This window comes from Culicoides brevitarsis, chromosome 1 (assembly GCF_036172545.1).
Source record: "Culicoides brevitarsis isolate CSIRO-B50_1 chromosome 1, AGI_CSIRO_Cbre_v1, whole genome shotgun sequence".
Taxonomy (NCBI): domain Eukaryota; kingdom Metazoa; phylum Arthropoda; class Insecta; order Diptera; family Ceratopogonidae; genus Culicoides; species Culicoides brevitarsis.
The window spans coordinates 10094559-10107869 of record NC_087085.1 but is presented as its reverse complement, the minus strand read 5'-3'; the positions used below and the strand labels follow the sequence as shown (position 1 = coordinate 10107869).

At 25.6% G+C, this 13311-nt stretch overlaps 1 protein-coding gene across 1 annotated transcript; it reads left to right on the top strand.

Annotated features, from left to right (window-relative positions):
- Positions 1-11059: 11059 nt before the first annotated feature.
- LOC134838523 (CCAAT/enhancer-binding protein) lies at positions 11060-12821 on the top strand. Its single transcript, XM_063854068.1, has one exon. It carries the CDS (start codon positions 11502-11504, stop codon positions 12678-12680), a length of 1179 nt encoding a protein of 392 aa, XP_063710138.1. The 5' UTR covers positions 11060-11501; the 3' UTR covers positions 12681-12821.
- Positions 12822-13311: the final 490 nt, after the last annotated feature.

Here is a 13311-nt window from a genome sequence, read left to right as displayed (position 1 = left end):
ATATCATTTTATTTTACTAATTTTTTTCTTAATTTTTTAAAATTATTTATGTCTTCTTTTATGTTTCAAAAATAATTAATAATAATTTTACAAAAAAAAATTGAAGAAATTGAACGAAAATTTAATGCAAATTTTTCATATTTTCTCTTTAATTTTATTAAAAATTATTAAATAAATAAAACATTTTAAAAAAAATATTATAAAAAATTAAAAAAAAAATGTAAAAAAAATTATTTAATAAAAATTAAATTAAATAAAAAAAAAATTTTAGTGAAAATTAAATAAATTAAAAATATATTAAAAATATTATTTAATGTTTGAACAATATTTAAATGCCAATTTAAAAATAAAAATTAAAGAAAAATTAGAAGAAAAAAATATTTAAAATTTTTTTTTTTAATTTATTAATTTTTATTTTGTAAAAATAGGTATATATATAATATATATATATTTTGAATATAAATTTAAATTTTTTTTAAAATATATTTATTAAATTATTAAAATTTATTTTTATTATATAAAAAAATGTTTTTACTTATCATTTTAATAAAAATATTTATTTAAAATAAATATATTTAGTTAAAAAAATAATAAATACATAAATAAAAAACTGTTAAAAAATATTTTAAAAAATTCTGAAAAAATGAAATAAAAAACATTGAATAAAATTTCTTTAAAGTCCCTGTTAAAGTCGCACGTATTTCCACAATGTTTCATTTTCCTCGACACCAATTCCCTACAATGTACGATAAAATAATGTTTAATCAAATTACCAAAGAGTCGAGTTATTTCTCAAGTACACTTCAATTCTAATCAGTTTCCTTCCTTGCGTGCTCCGGTGTGACAGCCAACGAAGACTTCCCTGCTAAATTCTCTCATCTTTCATTTCTTTAAAAGTTTTCTTATTATTTTTTTTGTTTTTTTGCACGGAATTAAGAGTTGTCGAGAACGGATTGAAGCAAACGCGCGATGAAGGACAACAAGTCTCCCCAAACAACAAGAAAAAAAAATGAATGGAAAAAAAAAGTTTGAAGAATTAAAAGAGAGAGAAAAAAATAGAGCAGAGCATCTTTACTTGTTTTATCGACCATCAACTTAAATATCCGTTTTAGTTAAGCCATTGGATATAAGTTGTTTCGTTTTCGTGTATGTATCATTAGAGAGCCGAGTTATAAGATGAAAAAGTTTGTCTTCCGCTAAATATAATAAATGATAGTTGTTTTTCTCCAATTCAATTTCATTAAGAGGGGATAAAGTTGGCAGTAAATTGTAATAATATATGGTCCAGCAAGTATACATCATCCGCACATGTTGGTCATCCACATCATAAAAAATGACAATTTAGCTCGGTCCTAAATAATGGGTCGTCGTCGCAAATCTAAGACGAAGCAAGAAAAAAAAGGGATATAGAAAATTTTTGTGTTTGGCAAAAATACGTGAGTCAAATATCTTCGTGTGGAAGGAAAAAAATTAAAAAAAGTAGTTGTTTGGTGAACGACCATACCGCATTTCGATGTTACATACTAATTTCACAATTTCGTACTCCTCGCTTCACATTTTCATACTCCTCATTTCACAATTTCCTTTTCCTTATCTCATTTTTCCGAACTTTTCATCATCTGTTGACTTTTTTCATTGAAATGCCCAAATTTTACAATTTTGTACTTCTTGATTCACATTTTCGTACTCCTCATTTCACAATTTTCTTTTCCTCATCTCATTTTCCGAAGTTTTCATCATCTGTTGACTTTTTCATTGAAATTCACATATTTTACAATTTTGTACTCCTCACTTCACATTTTCGTACTCCTCATGCCAATTTCACAATTTTATACACCTCGAGACAAAAAATTCGAGACACAGACGACAAGTCGAGTTTAATACCGCATTTTTTCTTCGAAATGCGGTAATGGAAAAAGAAAAGAAGACGAAAGACATTAAAAGATTTTATTTTATTTTTATCTAAATAGATAGTTGTGGCATGGCATGGCAGAGGGATATTAGTCAATAATAAAAATCTCTTTAGCATACGCATTTAGACGACATTTAAAGCTATTAGAGACAACAATAAACAAATTTCTTCCGATTACCGCTTAAATAAATGTTTTCTTATTAAACATTATTATCTTTTCTCGAACAATTTATCCGAACGACACACACACAATAATTGATTCAATGCAGAAGTTGTCATTTGCGAAAAAAATAATTTATCTTTTCATTGAGGCGAATGAAGAAAAAAAGACCAGGAAATCTTTTTGGAATGTTTCCAGTCGTCGCTCGGTTAATAATTCAGAGCAAAACGATACAAAAAAAAGTAAAGAAACCCGAGCGAAACTAAAAGAAAAGAGCGCGTTGTCATTTTATTTTATTATTCTACTAAATTTGTACAGATTATTATTGAATAATCGCTGTTGCGAAAGTTTTAATGTGTTCGTTCATCGTACCAGAGAAGATTGAGTTAGGTTAGTTCTCGATTTTTTTCTTTCGTTCGTCTTCTTTTGTTAAAAAGCTTTAATTCCGGTGCTCTAATGATAATCAAAAGAAAAGTTGTGTGTGTGTCTCTTACTTAAAATCTTGATACGAAGCGCAATAAAATGTGTCTTTATCATAAAAACAGACATAGCGAGTGAGAAAAGCAATACATAATATCAAGAAGTGGATTAACCGCGTTTAAAATTTATTCAAAGATTAAAAAGTTTTTCCTCTAGGTTTTCGTCGAGAATGAGAAAAGTGTTCGTTCGTTCGTTCGCTGTGTTGCCATTGTTTTGCGTGTGGCTGTGTGTGCGGTGAAAGTTTTTGGCAAATGTAGTGAATTAATCAGGGTGCTTCGGCTTGAATATTCAAAAAAAATGTGAAAAAAATTAAAAAATTTTTAAATGTCGAGGTCAGTTTGGAGGGAGGATGGTAAGCATCGTTAATTTTATTTTAAATAATATTTTTAGAAAATTTATTAAACTTAAAAAAATTAATAAAAAAAAATAAAATTATTAAATTAAAAATAAAAACAAAAATTTAAAACTTTTATTTTATTTTAATTAAATAATTTTTTTAATTTATTTAAAAAAATATTATTCAAAAAATTTCTTTAACTTCAATTTTAAAAAAAATTAAATAAATAAATAAAGTAATTATACAGAAAATAAAAAAATAATTATTTAAAATTTTTTGAATTAAATTTTTATTAATTAAAATTATTTAATTTTTATATTAATTTAATTTATTTTTAATTTTAAATTCATTTCAAATTATTACAAAAATTATTTTTCTTAAAAATAATAATTTTGAAGAATTTTTCGATATCAATAGCAAAAAAAATCAAATTAAAAATAAATTGTTTTTCTTTAAAAAAAATAAAAAATTTTTCTTCATAACATAAATTCATAAAAAATTTCAAATTTAATTTAAAAAAAAAATAATTGAACTTTCGATTTAAAAAAAAATATTTATTAAAAAAATTTAAGGATTTCTAAAAGTTGAAAATTAAAAAATTACGTTTAGAAAAAAAAATGTTTAATAACATTTTTCAATAGTTTTCACAAATTCAAACAAATATAAATTAATTAAAAAACATTTTTTTTAATTTAACAGAGTTTTTTTTAAATTTATAAATTTTTTGTAAAAAAAAAGTAAAAAAAATAATTAATTTAACAATAAATAATAATAAAATAAAATAAGAAAAATTGAATATATTTAGAAAAATAAATTTAAAAAATATTAATTTAATTTATTTTATAATTAATTATTTAATTAAATTAAAATATTTAATTATTTTTTTTTCATTAAAAAAAAAATTTAATTTCAAATTTCAAAAAATTTTTTAAAATATTTTTAAAAATATCGAACAAAAAAAAATTTATCTTATAAACACTTTTTTTCATATTTTTTGTCAAGTATCATTTTAGCCTCCTCATTAATTTTCCAATCGAAATTGAATAACCATCAACTTTTCCTCCTCACATTTCACGAATCACATTTTTTCCTCTTTTCAGTAAAATTTCTGATTAAAATCTAGCTTAACCTTCATCAATGTGGATTAAATTCCGAGATCATGCACGCCTCATAAACTTTCTTCTTTCCCATAAGCCACACCACACTCCAAAAATTGAACATCACTGCTATGGGAAAACACATGAATGCGAGTTGTTAATCAGTTTCAACTGTAAAATACGGAAGTAGTAACATTATTACAACAGCGCAACATTGTACAAACTTGTACATTTTCGTCTTCTTTTCATGCTTTTTGGGATCCTTGAAAAGTGTGCTCCCACTTTTATTTATCTATTCATTCAAATTCCAACGTATCTCTATATATTTTTGGGCTAAGCCTCAAAATAAATTTACAACTTGGAGTTTAACTATATTTGGGAATAATTTTATCAGCTGGCAACGAAAAACGAGCAAAAAAACGCTGTGTTTGCTTAATGTTTGTGCTTAAAAGTATTCCGTAATATGACAAGCATATAAATTTTACACGCAAAAGTATCAAAACATTGTAAAATCCTTTAAATTTAAAATTCTTTTGTTCTTTCCTGTGTTTGTAGAAGTGTTCAAGCCCATATGCATATATTTGCACAAGATGAATAATGTAATCGCCGTATCTCAGAGGCAAAACGGAACACGACACGGATTAACATCAAAAGTACGAAACTACAACTAAACTGGTCACAAATCATGAAAATCTGGTCTAGACGAAGGAGGAAAAAGAAAGAGGTGTAATTAAGAGCATGTGCGATGTGTGTCAGAAGTGCGTTGAAAATTAAATTATGCAATTTGACATGTTCTTAATTAATATTTAAATCAAAGAAAAATTCAATTTAAATCCGAAATTTATTCTTCTTCTACGAATGTGAGTGACATTCATATTTTTTGACTCTTTTTATATTAAAATAATTTTCACTCATCTCCGATTTCGTGTCTGGATAGAAGAAAAAAAATTTTTTTTTTCGGGTTCTGAACTTATTATGCATTGCATGTATTATTCATCTATTTTAAAATATAAAATCGGGGTGACAAGATAAGAAGACGTGATATGAGTTACCAAAGAGACATTTTCATATCATGCTTCATTTGTGTGTGTGTGTGTCTGTGGCGACGGCGTGTTGTAATGAAATAAAATAAAACCTGACATTGTCTGTGTCTCTTTATTATTATCCTTGCCAGCGTACAGGAAAAACCAAAAATCACACACGTACCGGAGAGAAGGGATTTACCGAGCAGAGATGTCTTCTTTAGCGATAATAAAAAAAAAATCCGAGTAAATTTATAATTATTTTAATGAAGATTATCGTGATTATTTTTTTTTTAACAATTAAATGTTATTATCAAGATGATTAACGTTAATGAGTGGTTACGAGATGAATTGGGATTTTTACGGTTAAGATGAAAGTTTTCTCTCTTGTCTCTCTCTGGAGGATAAATAAGTTAATTGATGTCGTTTATTTGTCTGAGGAGGTAAATTTAGACATGTGGGAAGGAATTAAAAGGAAAGACAAGGTGATGGGAGGTCAAAATGGAAATTAATTTGTTTGGAAAGGATATTTTGATACAAATGTTTAAATTGTTTTTGATAAATATATATAATTGTTTAATTGGTTTCAATGAATAAAAGTCAACAGATTGTGAAAAAAATGTTTGGAACGATATTTAGAAATATAAATTTATTTTTGACTGTCAAAACTAAATTTTAAAGGATTTTGTTGCTTTTATTAAATATTTTTATATGTTAAAAAAAATATTAAAAATTTTTAATTAATTTTAAAAATAATTTTAAAATTAAAATTTTAAAAAAAAATAAAACATTTAATTAAAAAAAATTTTATTTAAAAATATATTTTAAATTTTAATATTTAAATTTTTTCCTATTTTTTTTTTTTATAAATTAAATGAAATTATTTTTTAAATACAAAATTTAATTAAATTTTTCGACGTTTTCTCGATAGGGTATCACAAAATGCAATTTTTCTATTTTAAAAAAAATATAAATATAAATTTATTAAATTTTAATTAAATTTTTTTTATTTTTTTTTTATTTGATTAATAATTTTTCCATAAATTATATGATTAAATTTAATTAAATTAAAATAAAAATTGAAAGTAGAAATATTAAAAAAATAAAATCAAATAAATCCAAATTATTTTTTAAAATTAAAAAAAATAAGAATTAAAAAACCAAAAAAGAATCAATTAAATTTAAATTATTTTATTTGAAACATAATTAAAATAATTTAAATAAAATAACAAAAATTTAAATCTTTTTTTTATAAGTTGCATTTAAATTTCAAAGTTCAATGAAATTTTCTATCGATTTTTTTTAAAGCGAAAAAAAAAGTAAGATATTTTCAAAAATTCTCTAAAATATTAATTTTCAATATAATTAGTTTAAAATTAAAAAATTATTTAAATTAAAAATTAAATTAATTTATAAAATATTAATCATTAACTAAAAAGTTGTTAAAATACAAAAATAAAACACTTCATTCACACACGAAGAAAAATATTTTTTTTTACATAAAAAAAGTGTCAATACTTCAATTTCCTACCAATAGATGTCACTCAAAGCCTTCAATACCACAACAAATATTAACACTCTCTATTTTGCTTTGTTGCTCTTTTTTGTGTTTTTTGATATCTACAAACTTCTTGATGATTAAAACTGCAACAAATTGATAAAAAAGACAAGACAAAATAAAAATAAAGGTAGTGCATTCTGATAATAAATTTTTGATAAGAAATTCTATACCTTAATATTTTTCTTTATAAAGTGATTGAACGACCCATTAAAAAACTTGTTGTCTGTTCAAAAAAATTTTTTATCAGTTCTTTATCAAGTTAAATCTGGAATAGTAAGTCGATTTTATGGTTTTATAAATTTTTTTATGCGTTTTGGAGGGAAAATTAAGTAATTGCATTTTTGAAAGAATTTAAGTCAGTCCTACAAAATTATTTAATTTGAAGAAAATTATTAAAAAAATCAAATTATTTTGATTTATTTATTATTTTTATGAATAATATTGAAAAGAATTGAATAAAAATATTGTTTAAAAATTAAAAGATTATTAAACATTTTGAGAACAATAAAATTTAAAAAAAATATATAAAGATTTAATTTAAATTTAAAATTATTTTAATTAAATTTTTATAAAGTTTTAAAATATTTTTTTTTATTTTTTAATTAATATTATTTAATTTATTATTTTTATTTTAATAAAATGCAAAGAATGCGCTTCGACAAAATTTATCATGAAAAAATATCAAGAAAATTAATCATAACCTACATATATATATTTTTTTTTTTTTGATAAGGATATTAATTGATCATACCTCTTTCTTTTAATTCGAATAAAAAAACGAAAGTAGATCACGACAATCTTCTGATTCACAAGCCACAAACCAGTCAGTGACTCACTTGGTAAAACCGTTAAAAGTGCAACTACCTTTGCATAAATTACAAAAAAAAAAAACAATCCACCCAAATTTTCTTCTCATCGCATCTTGTTAATATTTTACCGCACATTTTCTAGAACGCATCTATCACAACCTCCCATTGTTATATAACAACCACAAATTTTTAGCTTCAACAAGAAGAAAAAATGTGGGAACAATTTTTTTGATACCCACGTTCTGTTGTTGCTCGCAGTACCAAATAATAGTAATGAAAAATAATAGCAAAAGATTCACTTTTACTTTTAAACTCGCAATGCATGCAGCCAAAGTTGAATGCATTCTTGTACATTGTTTATGCATTAGCAAAGTATAACAACAAATTCATGATGAATATTTATACAACCACGTGTTGAATTTATTTTATGCTGTACTGACTTTTTTTTTGAAAAGATTCACTGACCTACTTTATACTTTTTTTATCTTTTGTTTCAATAAAGTAACTCCCTTCGTTAAATAACAACAGATTTTAATCACCCATCTCTTATAAACACCTTTATTTACGATTTTTCGAGAAAAAACACAAGAAAAACATTTAAACGGCTCTACGGAGGAAAAACGGGTGAAATTAATCGCTTAAGATATCAAATTGAACTCTAATGAGTCAAGTTGACCCCTTTGGAGGAGAAAATTGAACCTTTAGAAATCAATTTGACCTTCATTTGACCCCTAAACTACAAACATTCGCAGTTAAGTGAATTTTATGATACCTTTAAGGATTAATTTAACCAACTTCAAAAGAGAATGAAGTTAAGTTAGTCCTTTAAAAGGTATCATAAAATTCACTTAACTCCAATATTTTTTTACTTAGGGGTCAAATGAAGGTCAAATTGATTTCTAAGGGTTTAATTTACCTCATAAGGTGTCAATTTTTCCTCCAAAGGGATCATCTTGACTCATTAGAGGTCAATTTAAGGTCAATTTGATCTCTTAACGTTTCAATTTCACCCGTTTTTCGTCAACAGGGGGCATTGTAGGATTTACCTATTGGAGTGCAGTTTACATGTGAAAATGATTCATCATTACTTCTTTTTCTATTTTTTTTTTGTTCGGCTTCGAATGACGTGTGGGTATCATAACAATCGGCTATCAAAGCAAATTATAGCCGATTTACTGTTACTTTAATATTTTTTTTTCTGTTCCACTCATTTTTGGTATTGTTCGTTATGTAAGTTATATAATAATGATCGTCGTGAAGATTCATCTCGTACGTAGGTAGGCGACAGTCTACACGAGAAAATCAATTTAAGAAGAGAAAAAAATGAGATGAAAATACTGGTTTCGATTGAGCGCATACCTACACAGACGTAGAGGTAGTCATAAAGCTTCACTTTCAATTTCGTTTAAAAAAAAAGAAACCAGTTTTCGCTCCGTAGCTGCTATAGATGCTGAATGGAATGCTGCAAAAAAAAGTAGGTTCAAATTCATCAACAAAAGTGAATCTTAAAAATTATTTAAGCCATTGTTGACGGGCTTCTGTTGTATGTCGCGTCGTCGTCGTTGTCGCGGTATTATGCATTAAACACGAATGTCTGTCCGGCAAAGAGAAGTACGCAGCAAAAGAAAAAGCGAAACTGGGCCAGTAGTCTAACCAAGTAGTAGGTAGGTTATATTTACATTTTTTTTTATCTGTGTGTGTATGCGTCTTGTGCTTTACTCATCATCATAAGCGACTTCTTTGAAAGTTGAGTTTCGCACTCTCGATTTTTTTTTGGCCCGCTATTTTCGTTTCAATCATAATAATTATATGAAGTGTTGATGGATGTAAGACAAAAGGGCAAATTAATCAAAAAAAAATGTTTGGATATGATGGGAAAAGTGGAGTCATCAATCATTTTGAGAGTTGAAGTTTAGAAAATGATCCGAAAATTAGAGATGAAAGCATTTTTTGGCGGTTTAATTAGCTCTTGAGGCATTTTTTGAGGTAGATTTTTTTTGTTGAAGGCTTTTGTGTTGTTTTAAAATTATTTTGGAAATTTTTCATGTCTCAAAGAAATTTAATTCTCTTAATTTTTATTACTGAAAATATCATAAAGCTTGAAACTATAAAATTCATCCTAATATGAAAAATTAACAAAAAATAATTTCATATTTTTTTTTAAATATATTATATTTAAATTAATTAAATTATTTTGATTTTTTTTAAATAATCGGAAATTTATTTAAATTTCATAAAAAGAATTGTCAAAATAATTAAAATAAGTAAAAAAATTTTATTCAATTTTAAAAATTCTTGATTTATTAAAAGATAAAATTAATTAATTTTTAAAATAATTAATGAATCAAATTTTTATTGCTTTTTAAAAAAATATTTTTAATAACAAGTCAAAAAATAAATTTTAAATAATTTAATTAACTATATTTTTTTTATTAAATAAATTTAAAATATTAAATATTAAATTAAATTTAAAATATTAAATTTAAAAATTTATTTTTTTAATTTCTCATTTTTTTTAATATTTTTGTAATGAATCAAGATAAGATTTTTTTTAATTTAATAATTTTTTTCTTTACTGAAGGTAAAAATTTATTTTTATTTTATTTTTTTTCGTGAGTATTTCATTTTATGCAATTATCAAATTTATAATTAACTTGAATATGTGATTTTATTAATTTATTAAATTTGATGGAAAATTTTCATGTGTTTGTCCAAAAACTTTAGATAAATTTATTTATATTAAATAATAAATTTTTTAAAAAGTTATTTTATTGAAATATATTTTTTTTTGTTAAAATTATTAATTTAAAAAAAATATTAAAATTTTAAATTTCAAAAATTAATTTGAAAATTTTTTTTAAATAATAAATTAACTTCATTCTTATTAAATAAATTTAAATATTTTCTTAAAAAAATTTTCACGAAAAAAAGCGAATTTTATTCGATTTTATTATTAATTTATGAATTTCTTTTAAAATATTTTTTATTAATAGTATTTTTACAAAAAAAAAACTTTCATTCTCAACAAAAATCTAATAAATCTTCTAAAAAAAATCACTTTCACGCCTCTGCTCTTCCCTTCCCGCTCATGCTTACTCATACCTAACTTTTACTGCATTTTTACACATACACACGATCTGATCACAACAACGTGGTTTTCTTGCCTATTTATTTATTTACTACTCTCCGTTCTTTACCATCATCATCATCATCATCATTATGATCGCGTCAAACAAACGGCGTGAAATTGTGCTCGCTGTAGCGCAATTAAATTTTCGGCATCGACGTTCTTATGCATTCAACACACATTCATTTTATGACGTATTCAATTTTTTTTCTTCTATATTTTATTATTTTACATCAAAAAAATACACAAAATTTTTCTCTATGTATTTTATGCACACCCGCGTTTGTGTCACGTTAATTTTATTAGAGTACGTCTGCTATACGGAAAAACGAAAACGAGCGTCGTGTACGAGACCGCGATCGACGAAGTGTGTGTGTGCAACTAAAATTTTTGAATTGAGAAAGGGCTTTACTCCACTTTGAAGTCTCAAACGGTGCAGACGTATTTGCTCGCGAGCTCGTCGTAAATAAAAATAATTTTTTTTTTTTTGAGAAAATAATAGTTAAACTCTTTTATTTTTATTTCGGTTTTTACGTGGTAGTAAATTTACAATCTTTCATTTTTTTTTTCGTCGAACGTGTACACACGACATATAGCCTATATAGCGCGCATTGTACAGGCATATATAGAAGTATATAACAAGTTGCATCACAATTTTGAGACTCAGTCTTACGAAAGTGAACCATCAGTAAACAACCAGGAAGAGAAAAAAAATTATTAAAAAAAAAATAAAAACAAATGATTAAGAATTTTTTTAAAAAATAAAAAAAAATTGTGGTTGTTTAAAAAAAAAAAAATAAATAATTAAATAAAAAAATATTTTTTTAAAAAATAAATAAAAAATTAAATTAAAACTTTAAAAAAATAAACTGAACTGTGAGAAAAAGAGTGATAAAAAATTTAAAAAAAAATTAATTTAATAAAAAAAAATAATTTTTAAAAAAAGACATAAAAAGTGCCTGAATGAGAATTTACGCCAAAAATTGATATCCTGAAATGGATTCGCCTCCTCAGATGTACGACAATACGAATCAATCTGCCTTATCTCAGAACATAGTGAAAAAGTCAAGTATGGCTGCCAGTGCAAACAACAATAACATTTCAAACAACAACAATAACAACACGACTGTAAATAATAACAATCCTGCGACAGTGAATCAAAATACTCTGGCGCTTAAACAGCAGCAGGCGCAACAATTACTTCAAAACGGAAGTCCAACGAACAATGGATTAAATGGTACAAACCTCAACAGTAACTTATTACTTCAGAAACAAATGTTACAACAAATGCAATATGGTCAGGGGGATCTCGACGACTTAACCTCACAAGAGATCTCGTTAGATCTTCAAAACTTGATCGAAGATCAGTTCCGTGATGGCGATTCTTTGGGAGTTTTCGCTGAAATGGTTTCCGTTGGCAGTACCAATGGCATCCTTCCAGCTGCGACAACTGCAGCTAAAGTCCTGCAACTCCAATCGGCCCGTCAAAATAACAATAATAACAATAACAACAACAATTCATACCGATCTCAACTTGCGTACATGCCTCAACCAGTGCACACGGGCGCCACCTACAACAATTCGAGTGATGAGAACAGCAGTGTGGGATCCGACAGTACAACGGTGAAGGAGGAACCTGTTGATCCGATCGAGATGCGACGACAAGCGGCTCTTGCAGCGGCAAATGGCAACGGAAACGCCCAATTTGTGCACAATGGAAACGGTTTATACCAGAATTACAATCAAAACGGGAACAATAATAATTTTACAAATTTAACGCCGACCAGCGTATTGCATCATCAGGGATTACCGCATATTCCGGGTGCGCATCTGGCGAACCTTAAACACAAACAGCTACTCCCAAACGGTCGAAAGCAACAACAAAAGAATGTCGATAAAGGCACGGACGAGTATCGGAGACGGCGTGAAAGGAATAACATTGCTGTGCGTAAAAGTCGTGAAAAGGCAAAAGTTCGATCGCGCGAAGTAGAGGAAAAGGTTAAGGCACTGCTCAAGGAAAAGGATGCGCTCGTACGGAGACTCGAGGAGATGAGCAACGAGGTGCACTTGCACAAACAAATCTACATGCACCTCATGAGTCACAGCAATCCGGAAATCAAGCAAATTTGCAGTAGCGTCTTGAATCTAGTTAATATGAGCGATCATGGAATGTAGGAGGTTATTCACACTGAATGTTTATAAGTATTCTTTATTATTTTTTTATTTTTTGCAAGAATGTAAATTAATACCGGTCCGTTATTCAAAATATTGGATCGATGATTGTATAAAAAATATTTCGTGGCTATTGATAGGAATTAGGCTTAAATATCTTTCAGTTCATTATTTAAAGAAAAAAAAAACAAACAAAAAAAAATTAATAATTATTATAAATAAATATATTTTTTATACATTACCAAAGAGAATACACAAAAATCTATTAAATTTAAAAAAAATAATAAAATTGGTATTTTGCTCTATTTCTATCTGTTTTCTTTAAAAAAGATCAAAAATTAGGTGAAAAATAATTTAAACGGATATAAGGACAAAATGCCTCTTTGTACATTTTATATAGGTCAGTTCATAAAATTAATATATATTAAATATTTCATATTCAAACAAACATGTGACAAAAGAAATTCATTATTAATTCAAAAAATATATTTTGATCGAACGCACAAAAAAAAATAAATAAATAAACGGTGATGATGTTTTATAACAATATATTATGTATTTGTATAATTTAATTGTACATAAAAGAAAAGAAATAACAACGAATATAGTTTGCCAAATAAACTAAAGAGATAAT

Excerpts from the sequence above, each read along its gene's own strand:
- LOC134838523 (XM_063854068.1), top strand. The coding sequence starts at position 11,502 with ATGGATTCGCCTCCTCAGATGTACGACAATACGAATCAATCTGCCTTA.